This window comes from Marmota monax, unplaced genomic scaffold, assembly GCF_021218885.2.
Source record: "Marmota monax isolate L192 unplaced genomic scaffold, Marmota_monax_Labrador192_F-V1.1 WCK01_AAM20220418_F8-fsc00125, whole genome shotgun sequence".
Classification (NCBI taxonomy): domain Eukaryota; kingdom Metazoa; phylum Chordata; class Mammalia; order Rodentia; family Sciuridae; genus Marmota; species Marmota monax.
The window spans coordinates 11,936,307-11,962,821 of NW_026695235.1; the positions used below are offsets into that span (position 1 = coordinate 11,936,307).

The 26,515-nt window shown below is 60.6% G+C and overlaps 2 protein-coding genes across 3 annotated transcripts in view; one reads left to right on the forward strand and one right to left on the reverse strand.

Annotated features, from left to right (window-relative positions):
• Positions 1–13,786, forward strand: part of Pdxk (pyridoxal kinase) — a 30,727-nt gene extending 16,941 nt beyond the window's left edge. For both annotated transcript variants that reach the window (XM_046438993.1, XM_046438994.2), the window contains 9 exons: positions 992–1,096; positions 1,604–1,687; positions 3,372–3,418; positions 5,369–5,454; positions 6,183–6,228; positions 7,741–7,852; positions 8,614–8,750; positions 10,770–10,836; positions 11,100–13,786. In XM_046438993.1, the coding sequence (XP_046294949.1) occupies positions 992–1,096; positions 1,604–1,687; positions 3,372–3,418; positions 5,369–5,454; positions 6,183–6,228; positions 7,741–7,852; positions 8,614–8,750; positions 10,770–10,836; positions 11,100–11,212 (797 nt within the window). In that variant the 3' untranslated portion in view covers positions 11,213–13,786. The remainder of the gene's footprint in view (positions 1–991; positions 1,097–1,603; positions 1,688–3,371; positions 3,419–5,368; positions 5,455–6,182; positions 6,229–7,740; positions 7,853–8,613; positions 8,751–10,769; positions 10,837–11,099) is intronic.
• Positions 13,787–22,748: 8,962 nt separating this feature from the next.
• On the reverse strand, positions 22,749–26,515 carry Cstb (cystatin B). The gene is made up of 3 exons (XM_046439032.2): positions 26,355–26,515; positions 23,353–23,454; positions 22,749–23,122 (listed from the first exon to the last, which is right to left on the reverse strand). The coding sequence occupies exons 1-3, from the start codon at positions 26,418–26,420 to the stop codon at positions 22,994–22,996; spliced, it is 297 nt and encodes a 98-aa protein (XP_046294988.1). The 5' UTR covers positions 26,421–26,515; the 3' UTR covers positions 22,749–22,993.

The following is a 26,515-nucleotide window of genomic DNA, read 5'->3' on the forward strand; positions in this document are numbered from 1 at the left end:
TCTGGCCAGTCCACCGTGTACCTGGGGTCCTGCATTTCCTTCTTCAGTCAGAACCGGAGGGTGCCTCTGCCGGGTGGAGCAGCCGAACCCTCGTGTGTCCGTGGGGCTGTTCTGGAGAATGGCATTTGTTCCAGACACCTTAGGATGGCACCTGGGAAAGCCAGGGTCCTTTGCCATGGGAACAGCTGTCACCACACAGGCCAGACACTCGGGGAGGGGTGTCACAGGCCCCTCATGCAGGGAGTCGGATGGTCTGACGCCTCCCACCCCTGGACTCTGCTGTTCCAAGAATCAGAACCGAAGGGCTGTGCGATTGTGTGTTCGGGGGAGTGAGTCGGGGACGCCAGGCCCCTGGGTGGGGGGAGTGGTGAGAGGTGGGGTTTCCACACTTGGCTTCCCCTGGCACGCACAGGGCACCCTCAGCAGTGCTGCAGCGTCCTGCACCTCAGGTGTACCCCAGGTTGCGGGCAGTCCTGGAGTGGACACCTTGCTTGGACTCCTGTTGGGTCTGTTTCTTGTCCAGCTTGGTCCAAGGCTTTCCTGGCCACTCGGTAACCTTGTGGTGGAGGTGTCAGGACAGGGTGCCCAGTGCTGGGTGACAGCCCCGCTTGATGCCCAGGAACACAGTGGGGACTGGATCCGGAGACGGGGGGAGGGCACTGAGCCACCCCTGCAGCCTGGCTGCCCTTCCCACTCAGGACCCCAGTTCTGCCGGACACAATTGCAGCAGGAACTGGCCAGCAGAGTGTGCAGACACTGGTGCAGGACCTGGGGCTCTCAGGGGCGCTGGACACGTGTTGGGGGCCTGCCGAGGCACTGTGCCTGGGCTGCCTCACTAGGCCTTGTGCAGCCCCAGGGGAGGGCTGCCCACTGGGCATCCCCAGGGAGGGTGGGCAGTTGTCCCTGGGCTAAGATGGCCACCAGAGAGGCCTGTGCCGCTCCACCCTTGGCCCCCCGTGCCTCAGGCCCGTGTGATCTGCCGCCCCTGCAGGCTACGCCCACTGGAAGGGTCAGGTGCTGAATGCCCATGAGCTGCAGGAGCTGTATGAAGGCCTGAAGCTGAACAGCGTGAACAAGTACGACTATGTGCTCACGGGTGCGTGCCCAGGGCGAGCGGCCGCCGAGGGCCAGAGCCCCCTCCCCAGGCTTGCACCTGGTCCCTGCTTTCTTCAGGGAGGGTCTCAGTGCCCTAGGCATGTCACATCCTTGGTGGCCTTGGGCCTGCCACTCGGGGCCTGGCTTGGGTCCTGGGTGTCCTGGGGCCATGGCGGGCAGCACAGGTGGGTGTTGGGGGTGCTGCTGGGCTGGAAGGGGGCCAGCAGGGACTTTTAAAAAACACCTGGTTAAAAGCGATGCGTGCTCACTATCGAAGGCAGAAAATAAAAGAAAGGAAGAAGTTAGTCATGTGCTGGGCACCCAGGGGTCCATTCATGTCAAATGTTGCATTTCTTTTGGGAAAAAGAAAAAGGCCTGGTCTCCCTCCATGACCCTGGACTGGCCCCGCGCTGCCTGGGCACAGGCCTTGCTGTGCTGCCCAGGCCCCCTGTGGTCGCGGAGCACAGGGTGATCACTAAGAGGGTGATCTGGCTTCTTCCCCCCGAAGGTTACACCCGGGACAAGTCCTTCCTGGCCATGGTGGTGGACATCGTGCGGGAGCTGAAGCAGCAGAACTCCAGGCTCGTGTACGGTGGGTGCTGGACCAGCCTGCTCTCGGCCCGAGTGGCCAGGGTGCACCCGTCACGCTGAGTGGGGTTGGCCGGGAGCACAGGAAGGGAGGCCCAGCTGCCTCCTCCTGGCCACCCTCCCGCTCTGCCCCTAGCCAGTCAGCTTTGTCCACTGGTGTCCAGGAGAACCTTGCGGCTGTGCAGAGGAGCTGGAAACGTTTCCCGGGTCTCTCGGGCATGTGAGAGAGAAGAGTTAATGTGCTAAAAGTCGGGGTACCCAAGATGTGCCTGCACATGACCCTAAGGGCGTGGGCGTGGGGTGGCACGCAGGCAGGACCGGGCTGCAAGGGGGCGAGGGGAGTGGCCACGTCTGGGTGTGTCTGTACAGAGCAGCCCTCCTTCGTGGCCAGGCAGCCCTGGGCCCATCCTGTCACCTGGAATAGGGCCAGTGTCGCCAGACTGGCAGACTGAGGACCTTTTCCAGGGGCATGGTGACCCTGTCCCCCCGGTCAGTGGCGGGTCTGCCTCAGCTTGTTGCTTTGTCCATGCTGCTGTACAGGCCAGTGCCGGGAGACCTGGGTTGGCCTGTCCACGGCCAGGGAGGGGAGGGACTGCTGTGCTGGCTCAGGAGCCCCTCGATGCTCTTCCATGTCACTTGAGAAATGGTGCAGATGCTCCTCAGTTAGGTCAGGGTTCACCAGTCGTCTTAGACAAGGAAACGCAGGAGCCAGGTAGCCGAGGACAGTGGGGAGCTGGGGGGGTGCCTGGACTGTGCTCACCCCGCTTCACACCCACACGTGGTCGTAACAGCAAGCACTGGCCGCTGCTGGTGGAATATGCAATGGCACAGCCACCACGGAGAACAGCCTGCCAGTCGCTCATAAAGTCACGCGCAGTCACCTCGCGACCCAGCTCCCTCCCTGCTGTGTGCTGGAATAACTGAGGCAGACCCTCCACCAATTGTGCACCGTGTTAACAGCAGCCAAAGGTGGACACAACCAGGTCCACTGATGGTCAAGTGGACAGGCACAGGGTGGTGTGGAACACAGAGCCCAAGTCAGCCTTAAAAGGAAGGAAGTGGCTGTTAGGGTGGTCACGCCCGTGATCCCTGCAGCTTGGGAGGCTGAGACACGAGGATCACAAGTTCAAGGCCAGCCTCAGCAACTTACTGGGACCCTGCCTCAAAAACTCAGGCTGGGGATGTGGCTCCGTGGTGAAGCACCCCTGGGTTCAATCCCTGGTACCAAAAAGAAAGAGAAAGAAGAAGAAAGGAAACCCTATGACCCAGATGAATCTTGAAAATGTCTCACTCCGCGTAAGCAGCCAGTCTCCAGAGGGCAAATAGGATTCCACGTAGATGAGCTGTGGGGATTGGGAAGGTCAGGGCCTGAGGGTGGCCTGGGAGTGGGGAGTCGGTATGTGACGGAGGCAGTGTCAGTCGGGGGGAGAGGAAGGTGGCGGTGGCGGTTCCCCTCCTGGATGCCCTTACGGCCCTCCTCCGTGGGCCCTCCTCCGTGGGCCCGCTCACCGCCTTACTGACTTTTACCACCGTGCATCGTGGGGCTGGGGGCTGAAGCCGGGCCTCACTCACACGCCAGCACTCTGCTGCTGAGCCCACCGGCCCTTACAGACATCTGGCCGGGGGTGGCATGAAGGGGTCAGGGGTGCCCGCACCTCCAGGCTGACCGGCGGCCTGTGTCTCCGCAGTGTGCGATCCCGTGATGGGCGACAAGTGGAACGGCGAAGGCTCCATGGTAAGTCTCGGTGCTGCCGTGAGGGCCTGGTCCGGCCCTGTGACACCCAGAGACAGGCCGCACCTCGGGGCCTGCGGGGGAGGCTCGGGGGCCGGTCAGGCTGTGGATAAGCCCTTGGGCTCTGCGGCACCCTGTTCCTGTAGCCCCAGGGCAGCCGCAGTGCCAGCGAGCGGGGCACCGCCTCCCAGCGGAGGTCACAGGCAGACACTGAAGTTGGATTTCTTGTGCTGAAAAGTGGGTTTTGCTTACCTTTGCCCCTGAGCATTTAAAAATCAAAAATCATTCTTAGCTCACGAGCTGTTTCAAAGTAGGTGGTAAGACAGGCATGGTGCAGTGCCCCTGCACAGGACAAACTGGACCAGGTGAAGTCCGTCCTGTGGCCCTCACAGAGGTGGACACAGAGGAACTCGGGCCGTCCTGCCCGTGGGTTTCGAGGTCGGCAGTTTAGCACCTGCACCGTCTTGCCTTCTGCCCGCCCGTGGGCCTGGTCTCCACTGGCACAGGGCACGCCTGGCAGCTGCCCTCCCTGCCCCACTTGGTCAGTGGCTCGTGGGCTTCTGGTTTGCTGCGTGCTCTGTCCTGGGCACCTTCCCCGGTGCCTGTTTTCTGGAACCCGGCACCAGGCCTTGCCTGCTCCTGGTGCTGCTCCCTGTGCTGGGATGCTTGCGTCTGGGTCCTAAAGAGCCGAGGCCCGACCTGTTCGTTGACTAGGACCTGTCCTTGTTTTGATCAGGTTGATTTTTCCTTGTGATCTGAGAGCAGCCTAAGCGCGGGGTGACGGGTTAGGTTCAGAGGTGGAGAGAACCCACAATCTCAGGTTCCTACACAGATTTAAAGGAGGAAATAGGACGCTCTGCCCAGAACTGGTTTTGTTTTATTTGTAGTGCTTGGGGTCAAACCCAGTTCCTCACTAATGCTAGGCAAACACACTACCACTGAGTGACCTCCCAACCCTTTTTACTTTTTGAGATAAGATCTTGCTAAGTTTCCCAGGCTGGCCTTGGCCTACTTTGAGATCCTCTTGCCTCTGCTTCTGAGTAGCTGGGATTACAAGCGTGTGTCATTGTGCATTTTGCAGTCCTTTTTATTTTATTTTGGGAGAGGGTCCTGCTAAGTTGCTAAGGGTCTTGATGAGTTGCTGAGGCTGGCCTCAAACTTGCCATCCTCCTGCCTCAGCCTCCCACGTCGTGGGAGATCATAGGTGTGCGCTGTGGCACCAGCTGAAAACCAGGTTTTGAAGAACCTTCCGTTGATATCATGGTCCGACTTGAGGCAAGAGCTAGGGCCTGGGTGGGCTGGCTGCACCCCACCCATTCTCAGCACCTCCCAGCTTGTGGCTGGAGCAGTGGCACCTGGGGGCTCTCTGAGCACCAAGGGCACGGGTACATCTGTAGGGGTCTTGGGTCTCCAGGGAGGTCCCCAAGCTACATGAAGGGGAAGGATTAGAAACCAGCTGTTCCGCGGCACCTGGGAGTACCCATAAAGCAAGCAGAATCATTCCACACCCTCATGTTGGACTTTGGCTTTGGGGCCCTTCTTAAGGACATGTGGAAGCTAAAGAATGCTGTTAGGTCGAACTGTTTGTTGGGCAATTTAAGACAAAAATGAGTTGATCGTGAGTGTGGCTCACGGCCTGGCTTCCGTAGATACCAGAAGATGTGCGGGTCAGCTCCCAGACCCAGGTGTGCCCTGGGCCACTCTGGCCAACCCTGGCCTCAGGACCCCTCTCCCCATCCTCTGGGTTCTCCTGTTTCTCCGCGGCCTCTCCTTCCTCTGTGCTCTGGCCCATCGCGCACCTCCCATCCCAGACCCCTGTCCCTGGAGTTGCCCTTCCTCTGCCCGCCCCAGCCTCCTGCAGGACCCCTTGCCCTTGTGTTGACCTTGCCCGCTGCTCAGTGGCGCGAGCCTCTGCAGTGTGAGTGAGTCCCCCTTGTCTCCTGTGCTGCTCAGTACGTTCCCGAGGACCTCCTCCCGGTGTACAGAGAGAAGGTGGTGCCCGTGGCGGACATCATAACCCCCAACCAGTTTGAGGCCGAGTAAGTAACCTACAGGGCGGGCCTCAGAGGATCCTGTGCCTGCCCCTGAAGTGTCCCCAGAAGTTCCCCACTGGGGTCAGGTTACCCCGAGGTTGCCACCTGCTCCTGAGTCACAGTGGCACTCACTCAGGCCCCACCTGCTGGCCTGTGTTTACCTGAATAGCCAGGTATAGGAGGGGGGGCGCTCTGGCCAGCGGAGGGCGCTGGAGGCTGGACATGCCTCCAGGTGGGGAGCCACGGTGGTGCCACAGGCAGGCAGGCCGCGGGGTCTCTCTGTGGGGTTCAGAGGGGCTGTGGGCCTCCTGCCTGACTAATTGAAGGAGCAGAGACCTGGGAAAGCCAGTCACCAGGCTGCGGAGGTGAGGCTGCTCTTCTTGGCCACGAGCTGGTCCCTCTGTCCCTGAGGCCTGTCATCCATAGGTGTGGCCCCTGGACTCTGGGTGGCCAGGGATCCCTGACCTAGCCCTGTCTAATCTGGGGGGTGATACCTCACCTTGACCCTGAGCTGTTGGTACAGCGATGACCGTGTGAGTCCATGGAGGGTCTGGACGCTGGTCCCTTCACAGGGGCTGTGTGCTGTGGTGTGGGTCACTGGGGCCCTGTGGGGCTGTTCCTTTCCACTGTGAACCGTGGACGCTCAGCACATCTGGAACCTCACAGCAGTGCAGTGGACAAGCGTCCCCTTAGGACCAGACATCACCCCTGAGCCCAGCCCACCTGTCTTCCAGGTTGCTGAGCGGCAAGAAGATCCACAGCCAGGAAGAAGCGCTAGCGGTGAGGAGACCTTGGGGACCGTGCGCGTGGCCGGTCACACTGTTCACGGCGGGAGGGTGCGGCACACATCTGGGGACGGGAGATGGCACCCAGCTAGGCTGGCTCTGGCCTCGGATGTGGCTGCACCCAGCCCTCTGGTCAGCCAGCTGGCCCTTGTCCCCTCCTCCTCAGCCGGTGCTGGCAGGGCAGCGTGTGGCAGGGCCCAGGCTGATCTGCCCTGCCCATCACAGCAGTCCTGCGAGCCCTGCGGCTGCTGGGACAAAGTGCCAACGCACAGTGGGCCGAAAGCTGCACACCCCCGGCACCCTGGGGCTCAGGTGCTGCAGGGCTCCCTCTGAGGGGGCCGGAGGGCCGGCTGGGCCTGTGTGCACTCCTTAGAGGGCCCGCAGCCTGTCCTTGAGATGTCCCACCCTGCTGTGACCTCTTTTCTGAGGCATTGGGATCAGGACCGCAGCGTACACATTCAGAGCGCAGCCCAGATGGCCGCCTGCCCCCAGTGGCGCTGCAGGCTAGGGTCCTGTGAGCTCGGCAGTCACCCCCGAGGCCTGCAGCCCCCCAGCAGTGACCTCAGGCCCACACCTTCCTCCCGAGAGGAGTGGTCAGGAAGCCTGTGGCAGTGGTGCCTGGGCTGTGAGCTGTGCCCCCTGGGGTCCTTTCACAAGGCCACCTGCCCTGGGCTCCAGAGACCAGCAGGGTGCATGTGTGGGCAGGGGGGTTCCGGGACACGCTGTTCCCAGGCCAGCCCACTGGCAGGCTGCCTGGTGCAGCGGGGCTCAGGCAGGAGCGGGCGCGGCCCAGGGCAGATTGTTGTTCCTGTGCGCTCCCCTCTGGGACTTGCCACTTGCCCTCATGCCAGCACAGCCCTGGGGGACGGTCTCCACCCTCGAGCTGCCACTGGAGTCACCTCCATCCTTTGCTTTCAAAGCAAAAGACAGAACCGAGGTGGTGGGTAAACAGCAGGCGTCGGCTCAAGCACTGGAGCCGCAAGTCCCAGGTCAAGACGCCTGGGGAGGGCTCTGTGCAGGGGCGGTGTCCTCCCGGCAGAGTGGCAGAGCAGGGGACCTGAGCTGGCCCCGGTAACCCTGTCACCAGGCCCTCACTCCCAAAGGCCCCACCTCACGGCCCCAGGGGACACATTCAAACCCAGGCCACGAGCTCTGGGCACAGTCCAGTAAACATGGCCAGGGACCAGATGCAGGTCACCCTGACCCTCACAGCTGCCACGTGTCCCTGTCATGCAGGGCCACTACAGTCGGGGTCTGACCCAGGGCAGACCCCTCCCACTCAGGCCTGGCTCCAAGCCAGCACTGCCCAGGGCCTCAGCTGCTGACCTGGGCCTCAGCTGCTGACCTGGGCCTCAGCTGCTGACCTGGGCAGGCTCCTGGCTCTGCCCTGGCTGGGCTGAGGGGGTGGCTGTGCACACCCAGGAGCCTTCTCTGTGACTGGGACGTGCTGGGTGGAGTGGGCATGTGGCGTGTCCACTGGGCTGACGTGCTCCCTGTGCCACCGCAGGTGATGGACGTGCTGCATGCCATGGGCCCTGACACAGTGGTCATTACCAGCTCCGACCTGCCTTCCTCGCGGGGCAGTGACTACCTGATCGCACTGGGCAGCCAGAGGATGAGTAAGTGACCGGGCCTGAGTGCGTCTTCTGTCTTCACGGCTCAGGGGACATTTGGCCATCAGGGAGTGTCGTGTGCTCAGTAGAAGGAACACTGTCCTCAGCTGGTGGTAGATTTCCTGAGCACTTCTCATTGCTGAGGAGGGCCAGCTGCAGGAAGCTCAGGGCAGTGAGCAGCCTTGGACAGCACAGCTTTTATCAAGTGGCCACCTGGAGCTGGGCCGGGCCGGGCCTCGATCTCACGGGAGCGCCTTCTGCTGGGCTGCGTTGAGTGGCGATGGGAATACCACGTGGGCCGATTTTCTCTGAACAACATTAGGGTGACAGAGGCCGGGTCCCCTGCTGGGACAGTGACGGGGGTCACACCCACAGCCCCAGGGAGCATTCCCAGGTGGCTGCCTCCTTGGCACCTCTGCCTCTGGGCACGGTGTGTGGACGCACAGCTGAGGACATCCGGCAGTTCCTGGTGCTTGGTCAGCTGCACCTTGTCCCTGAGGCCATCTTCACTGTGGCTTCTGTCTTCCGCTTTCTGTTTAGGGACGGGGGTGGCACTGGGGACGGGAGGCAGCACAACATGCTCTTAGAGCCCCAGGGCACCCAGGAGGTCACCTGCGCTCTGTGTGAACACCCCAAGGGCCGGCAGCGCTGACCCTCTGGTCCAGGGAGGATTGGGACACTGTGGGCTGGCTACCTCCTGTTGCAGGATTGATTCTCCTCCGGCCAGGGAGTCTGGGGTCAGCTATTTGGCTTGTCTTCTCCTGCAGAGAGGCCTGATGGCACCACAGTGACCGAGCGCATCCGGATGGAGATGCGCAGGGTGGATGCTGTCTTCGTGGGCACCGGGGACCTCTTTGCTGCCATGCTCCTGGCGTGGACACACAAGCACCCTGACAACCTCAAGGTCAGCCGCGTGCCCTGCGCGGGGCCTTACAGCAGGCCCAGGGGGAGGGAGGGGCCTGGCCTGAGCAGCAGCCCGAGTAGGGGGAGGGGCTGCTGGGCTGTGGGCTCAGGACCCCCCTCCCACAGTGAATCTGCCCTCTCCCCGCTTGGGAAGTAGGGGTCACAGTGCTGTGGGGCAGGAGGAGAGCACTCAGGACCCCGGCTGGGCTGGCGTGGGGCTCCGTGGTATGGCCCTTGCAGGGCGTGTGCGGGCTCTGGGCTCCGTCCCCAGCATGGCACAAACAAGAAGGCTGGGTCCCTCCTGGGTCAGCCAGGTCCGCCAGGGGAAGCCCTGAGTCCAGGCAGCCTGCTAGGTGCACCCTGGGGCCACTGTGTGGGGCCCTGCTGTGACTTGAGGCTCTGAGAGGCTGCAGCCAGCCCCCCACCCCAGGGACCGAGCCAGAGCTGAGGACAGAGGCCCCAGCAGTAGGTCGCTGCAGGCCTTGGCATGGAGGTCTGCTCCCTGGGGACCCTTGGGAGTCTGTCCCATCTGCTCTGTGCAGTTGAGATGGGCGGCCTTGCTCAGGCACTGCTGGGTACAGTGGGTCAGTTGCCACTGACCTAGTGCACAGGGTGACGTGTCAGGGCCTTTCTCATGGAAAACTCAGTGGGACTCCTCCTGCGCTGTGTGCAAGAAATTGCATCATGGACGCTTATCGGGTCGCTCCTATCTGACACCCTGTCCACTGGCGCCAGTGTCCTTCGCGCTGTTGGGAGCAGAGTTGGCGGGACTGAGGGGAGGAGAGGGCAGGGGAGGGGAAGCAGAGTTGGAAACCTCCCTGCAGACCCACCCAGATCCCTTTGGGGTGGGGTCCGCCATCCTGTAGAACACCGTGAGGGCCAGAAGGGACAGCCCTGCCACCGTGATGGTGTTCTCTGGGAAAGGCTCCCAGAGTCAGCTCTGGTAGTGGCTCCCTGATGCCCTCTGCTGGGCACCCAAGGGCGGCAGGTCCCCTGGGGTTGGACGCAATTCTCCAGTCAGTCAGTACCGCCAGTGTCTGGCTCCGTGTTTATAAAATGAAGTCCACTGTGGCCTTCGAGTGGCAAGCCACTGCGAACCCTGAGCTCAGGCTGGAACGTGCGGTGCCCTCACTGTTTGGCCCCCTCCTGCCTCCCTCAAGGGTAGAGTGTACGCAGGACCTGCCACCTGTACCTGGCTGTGGCACCTGCATCCTATGGTGCAGGGTAGTGGAGACACCCAGCTGGCACCTGGAGGAGGCCTCATGCCAGGGCTCAGGGCTCTGGGGGCCAGGTCCTGGGTTCACCCGCCCAGATAGACTCGGAGAATGAGTCTCACGCCTCCACACCCGCTGGATCCCCCCAGCCTTTGACCCCCAGGCAGCAGTGATGATGACTGGCTGCCTTGGGGACAAGGGTTCTCCCCGATGGCCTTGACAGTTAACTGCAGGAATGATTCAGCTTCAGGGACTCTAGCTAAGCACCTGCTGCACACCAGGCAGCACTGAGTTCCTGAGACAGCCCCTTCCCACGGCTGTCTGGTCTTGCCACCTCCCGTGTGCCACCTCCCGTCACTGTGACAAGATGTCTGAGAGGACAAAGAGAAAAGGTTTATTTGGGGTCAGTTTCAGTCCATGGTGGGTTGGCCCCGTGCTCTTGGGTCTTGGTGGCCGGTCACGGTGGGAGTGTGGGGGAAGAAGCCACCCACTTGGCAGGAAGCACAGGAGAGGAAGAGGTGGGCATTCCACCCCCCTTCCAAGGACACACGCCGTGATCTCAGGCTCCGCCGGGCCCGCCTCTCAAGCTTCCACCACCCCCAGTTGCCCCACAGGATGGGCCTGAGCCCTAACACATGGCCTCCCAGGACAGTCCAGGTTCTGTGGCGGGCTGTCCTGTGGTCAGCCCTGGGGGCTCCCATGTCTGGGGCCTGTGTGGTGGTGCATGTGAACACCCCTCCAGGCGGTGGTGGTCAGCTCTGAGACGCAGCCAGGGGCTGGGCCACAGTGTCTCTCCCCCCCTGCAGGTGGCTTGTGAGAAGACCGTGTCGGCCATGCACCACGTTCTGCAGAGGACCATCCAGTGCGCAAGAGGTAGCTGCCCACAGAGGGAGGCCCTGTCGGGAGGGCACAGACCCCTGCAGCTGCAGGTAGCAGCCGGGGGGCGGGGGCCCTGGTGGGTAGCCCTGTCCTGAACCTGGAGCTCGGAGGCTCGGGGCTGAGACAGAGATGGGGAAGCTCCCAAGGAACCCACAGGGCACCTTTCTCCAAACTCCACTGGCTTAGACATGGGCGGGCGCGGGGGACCAGGGCAGGCAGCTCCCGGGCCACTCTCACTGGCCCTTGTTGGTCTGCAGCCCAGGCTGGGGAGGGACAGAAGCCCAGCTCAGCACAGCTGGAGTTGAGGATGGTGCAGAGCAAGAAGGACATCGAGGACCCAGAGATCGTCGTCCAGGCCACGGTGCTCTGAGGTCACCCACTCGCCCCAGCGCACAGCATGTCCCTGTTTTCATCCTTGTGACAGTGTGACGTCTGCCTTAGTGCCATGACTGACTTGCCTTCCATCTGTGAGTGTCGGGCATCGTGGGTCCCGATGGTGAAAGCTGCCAGTGTGCTTTTCAAAAGTAACAAGCCATCACGGGAATTTGTGATCTGGAAACCCGGCCCCCTCCCCCAAGGCTTCGGGACTCCTGACTGCCCTCGGTGGGCCGCTGGCTGCCACTGCCCCACGGAACCCCTGTCCCGCGTGGGCTGGGCCCATGAAGGCCTCTGTCCGCGTCTTGGATTGCGTCGGGTCTCAACCGTGAGCATCTGGAAGAATCACGCCAAGTTCCTGTGTTGTCCTTCTGGTTGTCCCCTCTCGGTTCCTGCGCTGGAACCGTCCTAGTCTGCTGCGTGCTGGGTCCCTGGGGTCTGGCCTCACGCAGCTGTACAGCTGCTCACGTCTGCACGCTCAGACACACTGGCGTGTGGTCACCGCACAGGGACCTCTCCAGGGCCCAGCGGATTCCAGCCAGTCTGCAGTCCTCACGGTATCAGTGGGACTCCTGTGACTCGGGAACAACTTCCGGGGATCTGCCAGGTGTTGGGAGGGACGTGCTGGTGCAGCAGGGCCGCCCCTGGCCAAGGCAGCTGGTGGGGTTGGAGAAAGGTGCCCTGTGGGTTCCTTGGGAGCATCCTCCATCTGTCGTGTGCCACTCGGCCGTGGGTCTGCTGCCCGCCGTGGTGACACTGCGTGGGGCCATGTGTGTGGGGTGCAGGATGAGGCAGTGCCCGCTGTCCCCTCTTGCCATTTCATCCCCTCCTTCCTTGTCTGTGCCGGCTGCTTGCTGGAGACAGGTGCTGGAGCACGACACGGGTGGTCGGCTCGGACCCCGTGGGCTGCAGTGGTGCAGGCCAGCGGCCCAGCACCAGTCCAGCTGTCTGCTGCTCTAGATGACCTCTCTGGTTCCACCTTGTCCAGAATTTGGGGCCACTCCGGCGAGGCAAGTGGGGCTGCTTGTCTGTGGCCCCTTTGTCCTCCCACCCTTCCTTTCTGCACCCCAGTTCTTGGGGGTGCCAAGGTCTGCCTCTCCTAGCACTTGCACCCTGGGGAGTGGGGTAGCTCCTCCAGGGCACCCCGGCTCCATGCCCATGGTGGCCCCTTTCCCAGAGCCCACCCCCACTCAGTGCAGTCCAGTGTCTTCCGGGAAGACCCTCCTCCAGGTCTGCATTCTTCACCTTGTTGGAAAATGCCCCAGAACCGAGGGCGCCGGTCCCCATGGGACCTCAGCACCCTCACACCTCTCTGACCCCATGCAGCTCCCATTCTGAGGTCAGCACTCCCTGGCCGCGGTTGACTGGCTCTCTGCCAGGCCACCAAGCCGGATGTGTTTGCTGCCATGATTCCTGGTCCCAACGGCAGACTTCTCCCAGCACAAGACCACTGGACCCACAGGAGAAGGGAGGCTGTGGCCAGAGCCAGGCAGGGAAGACCAGCCAAATTGACCAGGGGCCTTTGCATGGCCTCTCAGGAAAGCTGTCACTGCCAGGTGGAGCCAGGGACCCAGTGCCAGCGACGAGGACAGCTGATTAGTGTCCCTTTCTTTCTCCTGTCCCCCATCTTTTTTTTTTCCTTTATTTCCTTTCTTAACACGAGAGCCAGTGTCCGGCTGGAGGAGGGACCTACGTGTGTGTCCTTTCCACACCGTGGGGAGACTCAGGCTGCTGGGAGCCTGGGCCATAGACCCAGCTGTGTGTGCAGAGGACCTGAGGGGCCGCACTCTGCAGGCACGTGGACCCTCTGCTCCTGAGTGATACCTCGGGGCTTAGTCCAGGTGAGGGTGAGCCCCTCTCCTTCCCCCAGTGCCCTGTGGAGCTGCCTGTAGCTTCATGAACCTGGCCCTGGGGACAGGAGGGGCCCTAGATGGAGCCATGTTCCAAGTGGGGCTCTAGGTGTGGGACCCATGCTGAAAAAATGTTAAGAGGGCTGGGTGTGGCTCCGTGGCAGACCTGGCCTAGCCTGTGCGAGGCCCTGGGTGGGATCCCCAGCCATGCACCACCCCCAGTAAAAGAAGAGAAAACGTTAGCTTCCTCGCAAGGAAGGGTCTGGCCAGCCCACCTGTGAGCGCAGGTCTTCAAAGTGGCACTGCCACCGTCCCGGTGCTCCTGGCCTTGTTTCCACACCACAGGTGCCGCCTTGGGGTCCAGATCCACAGCCTGCTGTCCAAAGTGACCGTGGGCTTTGGTAGTGATTGTTGATACAGCTCGGGTCCAAGTTAGAATCCAGGCTTGTTTTTACTTTCCATAGTTTTAATGACATCAGAATCATGATCGTAACAATCCGAGGTGAACGCTGTGTTAGCCCAGTGTTGCTCGCTCGATCCTAGGGGGTAGGGTTTTAATACTTTCTTAATCCAGCTTCTCAAGCCTTCTGAAGACTGCAAGAAGGAATTACAAAATGTGATCCTTTTTTAATCGATTTTCAATCATCGCCTAGTCCTGCCAAGGTAATCGTGTGCCTCTGTGTTGATTTTGCAATATATACCAATAATTGTAAAAACGATGCTTTGTTTCACGTCCTGTTCTTAAACTTGTCAGAGACTATTTTGTAACGTTTACTTTTACGTCGGGCTGAGCCAGGCTTGGCTGAGCTGTACCCGGGGTTTCCTCAAAGCAGGAGCACTGCCTGCCAGGGAGGGGCTGCCCTCACCCCCAGGGGTGGGTCACCTCCACCATCACCCACAGTAAGGAGACAGGCACCCTGAGTGGGCCTCGGGCCATCAGGCCCTGGGAGAAGGCAGGTCACTCAGGGCCAGCAGGCGGTGTCCTTGGTCACTGGCTTCCAGAAAACTCCTGACCACAGTATCCATGTCCTGTTGCTTCAAGCCTCATATTCTCTCTTAAGTTGAAAACTACAGAAAAAAGCAGGTGAGAGTGTTCTGGGCTCTGGACTCTTTGTCCTTGCAGCCTTAGGGGCCCACTTCTTGGAGGCCCTGGGTCCATGTTCATGCTGCCCAGAGAGCCCCTCGTCTCTCCTGCTCCCCAGCAGCTCCCAAGCACCTCCTTCACACACCTCCTCCTTATGGGGCAGGGTCCCTCAGGATCCTTCCCAAGCTCCTGGCTTTGCCCAGGGAGAGGGCACTGGGGTTTGCATGGGCAGAGGGGGACAACTCTGGTGGTGGCCCTCACGTGGCCCAGACCACTCTGCCCTCAAGGTGTGGCTCCTGGGTGTTTCCACCCCTCGCCCCTCCCTGCGGGCCCAAGGGGGCTTCCCACGTGGCCTCTTGCACCGGGTCTCCAGGAAGCTAGGTCCTTCAGAGGAGCATGCCACACAGAAAGTGACCCCAGAGCCGACTAAGTGGGCACTCAGAAGGACCCCTGTCCTGGAGAGCATGGTTCTGGGGGGCCAGATTCACTGCCCAAAGGTCCTTCATGAGTCCTAAGCCAGGGCAGCCTTGAGCTGGGTCCTGGGGTCTGGGTGAATGCTACTCACAGGGCCCCAGCACAGTGGAGGGCCTGGGTTTCAGCAGAGCTGGGCCAGGCGCTCATATGTCACAGGCAGGCAGGCGCCGCAGCTTCAGCTGCAGCAGTGGAGGAACAGCTGGCCACCTGCAGGTGGGAGGGTGTGGGCTCCTGCCTGCCCGCCATGCACTTCCAGCCTCAGCCAGCAGGGGGCACAGCAGGGCTGGGTGGGCAGAGGCAGAGGTGGAGGTGGGTACCTGGCCCAGCCCCTGGTAGATCAGACATCAGCCGCTTTTCTGGGGAATTTGTTTCCTTCCCATGTGAGTCCTCCTTGTTGGAGATGGGAGCCAGGCTACAGCCCTGCCGCACAGCAGGAGGGCTGGGTGTGCATCCCCACCCTCCTCAGCATCACAGCCTCGGGGTTAGTGCTGGGCTGCCTTCATAGTGTGTGTGTCTCCTGTTCTGCAGTGTGTTCTGGGTGCAGACTGATTAAAAACATTCCGCCTCGCATCTCAACCCAGTGTGCTTATTTGCTTAGAAGAGATGAATGAGCGATTTCAGAGCTGACTGTATTTTAAGACTTCATATTAATAGAAAGTTATTCCTGGCGGTTTTCTTGTTTTAGTGGTGGCAGAATAAACATGGGTTTAAAGTGCATCCCCAGCCAGGCATAGTAGTGCACACTTGTGATCCCGGCTACTCAGGAGACTGAGGCAGGAGGATCCCAAGTTCAAGGCCAGCCTTAGGAACTTAGCAAGATCCTGTCTCAAAAGATAAAAAGGACTGGGGTGTGGCTCAGTGGCTAAGCACTCCTGGGCCCTGTGTTTAAGAATAAAAAGTGTCTGCACTTGGGAACCAGGTAGGCCCCTTTCCTCAGAGCAGGAAGCTGTGGTCACCATCTCTGATCTGCTGCCTGAGGATGAACCCTGATGGTGAACAGTGCTCCTGAGCCCAGGTCTCTCCTCTTCCCTTCCCCCAGACCACTGCAGGGAAGATTCTGATCCTTCTGCAAATGACACCCTTTGGGGCAGGGAGATGCCTTCATGATGCTCACCCTGGCCAGGAGCCATCGCTGTCCTAGAAGTCAGTTTGGAACAGCTGGCCAAGGGGCGCCCCCTAGTGGCAGAATTGGGTAGGTGGGGTCAGAGCGCACCACCCTGAGGTCCTGTGCTGGGCAAGTTCTCCTAACAGCCTCTGACTGACCGGGGAGCTCCTGGGGAGAGCCTGCCCGTAGCATCCCTCCCTCCCCTGTCACCAGGAAGGCCACTGGTGTTGCTCTCACCCAGGACCCAGCTCCATGGTGCGAGGAGGATGGGTGCTAGGGCTGGTGGGCCTGGCAGACTCTTCCAGTGTGCTCCAAAGAGTGGCGGGGAGGGGGGAGCCAAGCTGGGCTCTGAGCTCAGGCCAGGGGTCCCCTCCAGGTACCTGGGCTGTCTCCTGGATGAGGAGGTGGAGAACGAAGGGAGCTCTTCATTCAATGCACGTGGCTTCTAAGGGTGAGAAGCCGCGGTGGCCCTGTGAGCGCTGTTAACTTGACAGCTGTCCTGAAGCAGACCCATAGTTGGGGTCCCCCCGGTTGTTACAATTACTGCAAAACTGGACCAACGGAAGACTGAGGTGCTGCTTGGGGCCACCTGCCCCTGCCGGAGGCTCCTCTGCCCTGGGAACAAGGCACCTCTTGCCCCACAGTCCCCGCTGCAGCAGGAGGGACGGTCGGGGGCTCCGTGTCTTGGTAGCCACGTCCCAGCCCTGCTTGCTGTCTGTGTGGGTGTCAGTGACACTAGCCTGCAGTGCCGTGCGGGCCCTGCTCCTGTTGACTTCGCTGATCATCCACAAATAAGTATTTTCGCGACCAACGTGTGGAAGGGTGATGAGCTCCCTGGAGCACCTTGATTTCATTACTGTGCCGGGCTGAAAGCCTCGTGGCCTGGCTGGCCGAGCAGTCACTGCCTGCTGTCACCCAGCCACTGGGCCTGGTCACCGCCGCTGATGGTGGCACCTGGTTCCTTGAAGATCTATCTCATGAGGGAAGAGCCATGTCCCGTTCAACCCGAGGACCCGGCTCCCCTCTCGTTCTGTGCCCTGTTCTCTTGGGGCCCTGGGCCCTGGGGCTCCCTGCAGGATCCTGAGGGCCGGCCTTGGGCCTTGGCCCTGCTCCTCGGCTCCACTCCTAGATGGTGACTTGCAGGCTGCTGGCCTGGTGGGTACTGTGATCTCATGGCACCTGGCCTGTGTGTGACACTTCAGCAAGGGGCAGGCTGACTCAGGGGACCCCAGCCACCTGCCGCATACCCAGCCCACTTCCCAGTTACTGCCGCTGGGCGCCTGGCAGGGCCCTCTGGCCTGGAGCCAGGGTCTGGGGTCAGTGTGCAGAGGCCACGCTGCTGTGTCTCCACAGACATGGATCCGTTCTCCTACAGTTCCACAGAAGTCTAAAAATGGGGCGCAGGGTTGGTGCCTGCGGGGGGCTCAGGGGAGGGTTGTCTCCTGCCTTTCCCAGCATCTGGAAGCGCTGCGCTCCCTGGCCCCTCCTGTGTCTTCCATCTCAGGGACTCAGACCCTCCTGCCTCTCTCTTGTAAGGACCCCGTGGTGACCCTGGACCTCCCAGATAACCCAGGGCGGTCTTCTATCTCAAGACCCTCGACGCCATTCTCACAGGTTCCTGCATGAGGATGTTGGCACCTTGGGGCCATTATCTAGCAGACCACGTCCACCACGGGTTGGGGTGGGTTCTGACTTGGTCACCCCCCCAAACACCTGAGCAGCGGATCACGCTTGGGCCTCAAATCTCAACCATTGCAAAGACTCCACCGGGGCCTCGCTGGTAGGGTGGGGAAGGCTGGCCTTCACCCAGGTCTACCCCGGAGCCATGTGGCTGGGGACTTTCCAAGCCTGGGTCACAGCCAAAGTGACATGAAGGGCCTCCCCACTGTGCCAGAGCAAGGACAGGAAGGGGGGAGAGGCAGAGAAGGTGCCAGGGAGTGATGAGCAGGCTGCAGGAGGTTGCCTCTGGTGACTGCAAGCAGGGCTGGCTGCAGCACCTCCCCTGGGTCAGGGCCCTTTGTGCCTGTTCATGCCCATGAGCACCCTGTTCTTGCCGTGCGCCCGTCACCCACCCTCCACGCCAGAAGGACCTCCCTCAGTGTGCCACACAAGAGTTCCACCTGCACACCTAGAGCTGCCGACTGAGGCTGGCCCAGGCCTCACCCCTCCTGTGTGGTGGCCCTCAGCCCAGCCTGGAGGTGGCTTCCAGCCAGGGAGGCCAGGAGAGGACGGGACTGGCCTGCCCCTCTGCCCTCTCTCTTTGTAATGCGCTCTTGAGCTGTAATCCTCGTACCTTGCTGGTGACCCATTCCAAGTGCAGAGTCAGGGTCTGCTTCTAAGGTAGCTCTGCTGAAAGGGACTCAACTTAGGCCTGGACAGGGGCTCCCCAAATTCGGGGATGTCCCTGAGCCTCAAAATCTGACATTTTTGGAAATATGGTTTTTGTGATCTAATCAGATGAGTAGGATGTGGCTGTACAGGGTCAAGACCCTAAACATCTGGTGTCCTCACAAGAAGGTGGCCGTGTGACTGCAATCCTGGGCCTGGCAGCTCTGGACAGCTAAGACAACAGGTGACTTCCAAATGAGAGTCCCTGTGGGACCCAGTGAGCCCCTGGGACCAGGACTGGACCCTGGACAAGGCTGTGGTCCCACTCCCGACCTCCTGTGCTCCAGCAGCAGGGCTGCCCTGCCCACTGCTAGAGGGGAACCCAGCCAGGGCCCGCAGAATGGCACTTTCCCCGTCTGCCTCCAGGCCCTGGTGCTCTAGGGCCACCACCCCCGGGTGCCAGCAGGCAGGCAGCGCCTGGTGGGGGCGGGTGCTGTGCATTGGCTGGAAGGGGGTGCTTATGGGTATAGACGCTGCCCTGTGGCTTAGTGACCTAGTGTCCCGCAAGGGTAGTGTCCCCACGAACACAACTTCTTTGGAAAGGAGGGTGGTTGCGGATGGATTAGTCGAGTCACTGGGGTAGTGTGGCCCCTCCTCCAATGGCTGTGTCCTTAAAGAGGGGAACCTGGACACACGGAGGCCACAGGAAGACAGGCAGGAGTACAGCAGGCAGCACCAAGAACCCAGGTGTCGCCCAGGTCCTGGGAGGGAGCCCAGCCCTGCATTTTGGGCCCCTGACCTCTGGCACTGGGGAGAGCAAGGTCCTTTGTTCCGTCCTCCCTGTGGTGCTGGTTCCTGGCCCCAGGAGGGCGGTTTGCTCAGAGTCAGATGTCCAGGCCAGGACCCCCTGCCCAGGGTCTGTTCTTGGGCTCTTGGAGAGCCAGATGTGCTCACAGCCAAAGCAGATGAGGTGGCCACGCCCTGATCACCCCCCTCAGCGCCCACCTGTGTGGCCAGGTGGCCTCCCTCTGCTCTCGGTCCTCATGGCTCCTGCGGCTCACCCTCTGTCCACACATAGAACCACCCGTCTGCTGTAGGCACAGCAGCTCCTGGACCCAGTCTGACCCCCTCCTGACCCCTGACCCCAGACTGGCAGAACCGAGGTTCCCAAAGCTTTTGATTCTGACATCAGCCAGGGCAGGACAGAAGCCACCCCACAACTCCATGCCCCAGCAAAGGGAGGTGACCAGGCTGCAAGCCCGTGGACTCCCACGGGTCCTGTGAGCACCAGGGTCCCTGGAGCAAAGCCTCCCGACTCGGGCATCCCCAGGACCCCATGGCTGGCTGCAGGCAAAGCCATATCCGCAGGCATGACCCTGGCTGGATGCGCCTGGGCTCCTGAGGGTGTCACCTGGCCAAGCCCCTAGCCTGCCTCCCTGGAAGGGCCGGTCCTGCCAGTATCCAAAAACCTCAGGGACATCTCCGTCCCTGGAGTGCATACCCAGAGGCCACCACACTTCCCACAGAGGCTGTGGTCCTTTCTTCTGGGAGATCCCGAAGCTCAGGCCCACCCCAGACTAGTGACAGCATGCTAGTCTAGCGACCTGGTGACCTTGACAACGCTGCTCTTGGATTACTTGACCCTGTGGGCACACAGGTGAGCACTCCATGGGGAAGAGGGGGGAGGAGGAAGGGGACAGCCCCCGCTGCTTGGCCAGCCCAGGCCAGGTGGCAGCCTCCTGAGGAGAGGCGGGGCTCACCTGCCTCATTCCAGCTGCCCCGGGGGCCTCTCCTTGCCCTAGCAGGTCAGCCTTCCCCCAGAGCAGTTCTGGCACACTAGGGCTCTCCACCCAGCGTGCTCAGCACCAGCCCCTCGGCCGGCCTTGTCTGAGCTCCACCTGGTCATGGGGCCGCACCTGTTCCCACAGCACCTGCAGTGTCCTTTAAGCGCCCCGTGAAGGAGCTGGAGAAGGTCTGGGCAGGAAGGCCGAGTCTCTGGTCATCTGTGGTGTCGGCCCACACATCTTGCTCTGCCCGCTGTCCTCACGTGGGCAGGGTGTCTGGGAGGGGGCACAGCTGTGGGAGGGGGCAAGGGAAGGACCCGGAGAGAAGGGTGTCCGCAGGGCTGCTGTGCTGTGGCTGTGAGCAGCGTCCAGCTGGGTGCGGGCCGTACCCTACCTGCACCCTCTGCTGCCACTGCCAGGAGCCCCGAGGGGACTGTGGACATGCGCCCGTCCTGGAGCATCAGAGACCCAGGTCTGCGGTCTTCTTCTTGCACAACGTGCGTCCGGTGACGTTCTTGCTCTTGTCTAAGGAGAGTCTAATGTCACCTGGTCGGCTCACCCTGCCCCGTAACCACACTGTCTCTGATGGCAGTGACACAGACAAGGACACCTTAGCCTTCCTGGCTGCCGACCAGAACCCTCTCCTATAGACAGAACTCAGCACAGCGGGTGGGCAGCCAGCTTGGCCAGAATGGGGACCTGGGGCCTGCAAAACTGCAGGCTCAGGAAAAAGTGACATGACTATGAACCTGCAGGGCGACTGAGAGGGTGATGGGGGCTGGGGACCAGCACTGCGCTCAGCTGGGGGCTTGGGTGAGGTCTTGGTGCTCAGGGTGGGGTAGCTCCTGGCCAGCATACGTCTGGCGTGTCGCACTGCCCAGGTCTGGGTGGAGACAGTGCCCACACGGGGTGCCTGAGGGGCGCCCACACAGGGGAGTTCTGTGTGGAAGCAGAGTGCGCCCTTCACAGGGGGCCACGCTCCGACCAGTCCTCACACCTCCTCCCCAGCCCACCACCCAGACTGGAGCTCTGTACTAAGCTGGAGAGGCCTAGTCCCTGGTGAGGCGCCAGTGTGCCTGCTGCCCTGGCTTCTGGTGCCATTTGTCACAAGTGCAGGACACTTTGTGGGAGGCATGAGCAGGACCCCGCATTGTCCTCACGGCTCTCCAGGACTGTGAGGGCGGGAAGTGGTCCACCCTGGTGTCCTGCCCATGGGTGGGACTCCCCACCCGGGCTTCAGGGCCCATCATCCCGAGGCCTGGACAGGACTGGCACCATCCTTACTGGTCCAGGAGCACGACCAGTGTGACCACCAGGCTGCTGGGCACCTGGACCTGCTCTGGCTCACCCAGGGGAGTCCACTGCAGGGTATCCACAAGGCCCCTGCCATGAGCAGGCCCCTTGACAGCGCTCACCCAGCCTGGAGCCCTCACTCTGCCACTGCTGGGTGGTCTCAGCAGGACAGTGCCACCAAACCCCTTCATCCTGAGTGTCCCTCCACACAGCCATCTGCCCACCCCAGAGGGCGGTCATCGGAACAGCCCACAGTACACACGGCAACACCACCTCGGTCCCCAGGATGGAAAGCCAGCTCGCCTCCTGATGCCGGCACCACTGGGGCAGGTGACAGACTAGACCAGTGTCAGTCTCCCCTCTCCAGAGGCACTGACACGTCCTGCTCCCACGGCCTTCTAACTCCGAGCCGGGCTGCTCCTGCTCTGGGCTCCCCGGTTCCTCTTCCTGTGCCTCCTGCTCCCTTTCTGGCAAAGATGGGCACGCGGCCCTCCCCAGACCTGAATGGCATCCTCCGCCCGCCTTCCCAGGGAACGTCTCAGTGGGAGGTGTGGCCTGGGTTGGCATGTTATCAGTGTTTCTTTCTTTCCTTACCTTACAGCACTGGATGGAACCGGGCCACGCACATGCTAGTCGGCAAGCGCCCTGCCACTGAGCCGCTCCTCAGCCCTCAAAGCGTTCTCGAGTTCCCGTGGAGGGTGGGACACCGGCCCGTTACCTACCCAAGGTCTCGCTGGGCTTCATCACCCGTGACCTGGACAGGGTGCTGGGGAATGAATCCGGGGTGCTTCACACGGAGCACACACCCAGCCTTTCTGTTTTTAACTTGAGACAGGGTCTGTAAGTTGCCCAGGCTGGTCTTGAACTTGCTGCCCTCCTGCCTCAGCCACCATCAATACCCTAACACTGTGGGGGCAGACATGGCTTCCCAGCAGGAGGCGGCCTCCACAGGAGCCACACAGCATTTTAGGAACAGGCTCCCAGTCACCTCCCTTCAGGGCAGCGTGCCCCACAGGAGCTCCAGGGGTTTCCCGCTCTGCCCGCTCTGCCAGGCTCGGCTGCACCTAGTCTCTGTCACACTGGGTGCTACTGCCTCTGTGCACATCTCTGTTCCGGTGCCAAGTGTGCAAGCGTGTACCAGTAGACCCAGAGCTAAGCTCAGGACGGGGCTTACGGAAGCCGGTGCGACGGAGCACGTGGGTAATCCCAGTGGCTCAGGAGGCCGAGACAGGAGGATTGTGAGTTCAAAGCCAGCCCCAGCAATGGCGAGGTGCTTAGCAACTCAGTGAGACCCTGTGTCTAAAATGAAAAATGGGGCTGGGGAGGTGGCTCAGTGGTCGAGTGTCCCTTAGTTCAATCCCTGGTTAAAAAAAAAAAAAGAACTGGGCTTACTGAAACCTTCTATTTCCTGGAGGGGGCTGAGGCGTAGGAGGCCACGGCCAGAGAGTGGGAGAACCCGGCCTTCCTGGCCACCAGCCCGGTGGCTGAGCACGCTGGCCTGGGCTCCACAGCCCTGTGGTGTCAGTGCTGAGAACGTCAACCCAGCTGCCCCTGGCCTATCTCTAGATGGACTAGGGTTCAGAGAAACAGCCTCCAAACAAAGGAGCAACTAGTAAAGATGTGAAAATATATTTAAGGAGAGTCAGGGTGGGGCTCTTTGAAAGTGATTAAGATCATAAATGGGGCAGGAAAATACCATCTCAAGGACACTGGAACCGCCACGTGACAGCAGCTGCCTCCCAGTACCCTCCGGGCCATAAAGGGCTCGGCACAGAGGTGACGTTCTTCGCTCCGTGGTCCCAAACCCGTGCTGCACTCAGCAGAATCCTGCAAGGGTCTGTGACGGGGACGGAGGGGACTAGAAGTAGGTCAGCTCGTCGTGCTTGGCCTTGTCGGTCTGGTAGGCGTGCAGGGTCAGGGGCTTGTTCTCGTGTGGCAGGCTCCGGAACACCCGCAGGTGCACGCACTTCTCATCGCCGACGTCCACCTGCGGGAGAGTCCTGTGAGGGTCGGCCGAACCCTGGCTCCTCCTTCACGGGCAGAACCCCACGCCACCCCCTGCCTCCCCCAGAGCCCCCAGCTGGCCTGGTGCACATGCCCACCACCACACGCACAGCACCATGCTTACCTAAGCACCCGTGGTCCCCCAAAGTGGGGGCAGCCCGGACCCCCATAGCACTGTGCCCTGGCGCCAGGGACCCAGGCCCTAGCACCCACCTTAATGAAGAAGTTTGTTCCTGCCACCACTTGGCTCCTGTAGGACACAGCCTTGAAAACAGGGAACTTCTGGTTCTCTTTCTCTTCAAGCTGGGACTTCACCTGGCAGGGTGACAACACAGAGGGACTCCAGCACCAGCCCCCAGCACAACTGTGCCTCACAACCCAGACACCGCAACTGTCCTCCCAGTGACAGTGGAGAAACCAACTCCTGCTCAGTTCCACCAGTCTAATGACACATTCAGAATGGCATTCGCCTTCCCGTGTGGGCGTAGGACATTTAATATTTTCATTACAACACTGTAGACAAGTTCATACCGCTTTTTTTCCCACTCAATATGCAAATAGTTCATTTGAAAGAGTATGATTTTTTTAAACCAGGGACTGAACCCAGAGGTGCTCTACCATTAAGCGGCATTCCCAGCCCCTTTATTTTTTAATTTTGAGAGAGGGTTTCGCTATGTTGGTTAGGGGCTCACTAGATTATTGAGGCTGGCCTCGAACTTGTGATCCTCCTGCCTCAGACTCCCCAGTCACTAGGATTACAAGCATGCACCACCATGCCCGGCTGTATATCATTTTTTATTTTTATTATTTATTTATTTATCTTTATGTGGTGCTGAGGATCGAACCCAGTGCCACAGCCCCAGCCCTGTGTACCATTTTTATCTAATCCCTTATTCATCTTTTATTTATTTGGTGCTGGGGATGGAACCCAGGCCTTGAGAATACTAAGCACACAGGAAACCACTGAGCTACACCCCAGCCCTAATCTTTTAAAACTTTTCGATTAACTGAGATCTCTGATGTTTAAATTTAAGCCTCCATTTCACAAATACATCTCAGTTCCTTTAGCATCCTTCTGTGGGCACAGAGGCCAAGCCTAACCTTGCCACAGGCAGCAGGTGACCAGCACTTCGCCTGTATCTTGAGGTGGCTGCTTTAGGACATGCAGTGAGTGAACAGAAACATGCTTTTGAGTTGAGGCTGTATCCTGGGGACTTGACCTTTCAGAGGCCAGGGGTGTGGCTCGTGTAGACTGCTTGCAACCTCGAGGCCCTGGCCTCCATTCCTAGCACCCCAAAAACCAACAACATCCCAGAAGCTGATAATCTTTATGGTGGAAATAAAGAGCAAGTTTGTTTTTAAAAAACATTTTAAGGAGCTGAGGGTGCACTGCAGTGATTAAGCACTTGCGTAGCCTGTACAGGCCCTGGGCTCCATCTCCAGCACTGCAAAGGAAAGCAAAAATCATTTTAAAAAACTAACATGTTTATGTGTAATGTAGCTTCAGTGTTGTGGTCAGGTGTGGTGGTGCAAACCTTGGTCCCAGCTACTCAGGAGACTGAGGCAGGGGGACTGCTTTAGCCAAGGAGTTTGAGCCCAGCCCTGGCAACAATGAGACCCTCTCTCAACGGAAAACAACAGAAAGCAAAATGTGTGTGGGGCATGTAGGAAGTGTTCTAGCCCCAGTACCCCAAAACTAAAACACCAACGGCCGGAGCTCTGTGGATGCATCCATGCTGGCTGGGGCACTGGGTCCCTCGACTCTGCAGAGACTGGGCTGGTTCTAGTTTAGCAAAGCAAAGCAAGTGAGAGAGGCCCCAGCTGGGAGATGAGGGGACTGTGCAGTCTGACTCAGGCTCTGTCACCGAGCAGCACCTCCAGGGCGGGTCCCTGATGGAAGCACTGTGCTGCACCTGGGGGGACACACAGTGACAAGTCCCAGCTGTCACTTGTCCAACAAATCACCCAGGAGCTGAGAAGATAAAGCTGCTCTCTGCCCACCTGAGGAGCAGCAGCATGAACAGTGAGCAGACCCAATGCAGATGGTGGAGGACTGCGGGGGCCTGGGCCAGGCAGGTCCCTGCCTGCTGAGGGAAGCTTCCTGGTCCTGTTGGCAGGCTTTCTGAAAGGCCACAGTCAGCTGGGAAGCTGCAAGCTACCAGCCCTCAGGGGATCAGGTGGGGCCCAGGGACAGGGGAGCCACAGGCAGGGTCCCTCTGGGCTGGGGGAGACTCTGCCGAGCATCTGCTATCGCATGCAGGACTCCATCTCCCTCTAACTAGGGCTAGTCTCTGATGTCTGTTCTCATCTGCAAAGGGGAGAAACTGCAGTCACCAGCGTGCTGTGGTGACAGGAGGTGCTGGGCAGGTGCCCCTGTCCCCTCCTCACCTCAGAACCCATCCTAAAAATTCCCCCGCAGCAAAGCTACTGCTAACTTGCCCCTCCCATGAGACAGCCACTCCTTGTCCTGGCTGAGTAAGAAATGACAAATCACGGAGCCCAGGAAACTGCTAAGGACCGCTGGCTATGAGCAGCTCAGAGGGGACTTTCTCCAGTGTGGCTCACGGGGGCCCTGGCAAGTGCATTCTGGGCAAATTCCTCATTTTCAAGGTCTCAGTGGACTGACTCACTACCCTTACTACAGTCAGATGACCCAAACCACCAAGGCAGTGACATGGTGAGCCAGTCACATGCCAGTGGGCTCAGGAAGCAGCAGGCAGGATTTTAAAGGACGAAGTTCCCCTTTTCCTCTTACTCAAAACCCTGAGCCTGTCCTGCTTGTGAAGGATCCTGGCTTTGCTGATGAACAGCGAGGGGGAACCCTGCCCAGGGCAGGTGCGGAAGGGGAAGACACCGCGTTTCAGAGGGGAAGAGGCCCGGGAGGGGGCCACTGCCAGGGGCTGTGGGCAGCCCGGCCTGGTTTTATTTTGGTTTTGGACTTTTTACTTGGAGAAAAGTATAAACTCAGTTTTAAAAACGAAGCTAGAATAAGCGCAGCCACAAAACACGCACAGGCCTTTCGGCCCCCACCGCGTCGCGCCTGCCCCGCGCCGACGGCCGACTGCCCAGGGCCAGCGAGCGCTCCGCAGCCCGACGCTCGGATGCCGACCCCGGCCTGAGGGCGACCCAGCAGGTCCTGGGCCTCGCGTCCCCCGCTCTGAAGCCCGCAGCGGCCCCGGCTTCCGCGCCCGAGACTCGGGGGCCCGCCGCCTCACCTGGTCAGCGATGTCCTGCGTCTCGGCCGTGGCCGGCCGCGTGGCGCTGGGGCCCCCGCACATCATGATGGCGGCGGAGTCGGGACCGAGCGGACGGCGAAGTGACAGCGCAGGACCCGGCGGTGTGGACCCTTCGTCCGCCCAGCTCCGGAGTAGGCGCG

Coding starts and splice junctions, on each gene's coding strand:
- Cstb (XM_046439032.2), bottom strand. CDS start 26,420: ATGATGTGCGGGGGCCCCAGCGCCACGCGGCCGGCCACGGCCGAGACG. Junction 23,455..26,354: donor CGCAGGACATCGCTGACCAG/GTGAGGCGGCGG, acceptor TCACCCTGCCAG/GTGAAGTCCCAGCTTGAAGA. Junction 23,123..23,352: donor GAACAAACTTCTTCATTAAG/GTGGGTGCTAGG, acceptor ACTCTCCCGCAG/GTGGACGTCGGCGATGAGAA.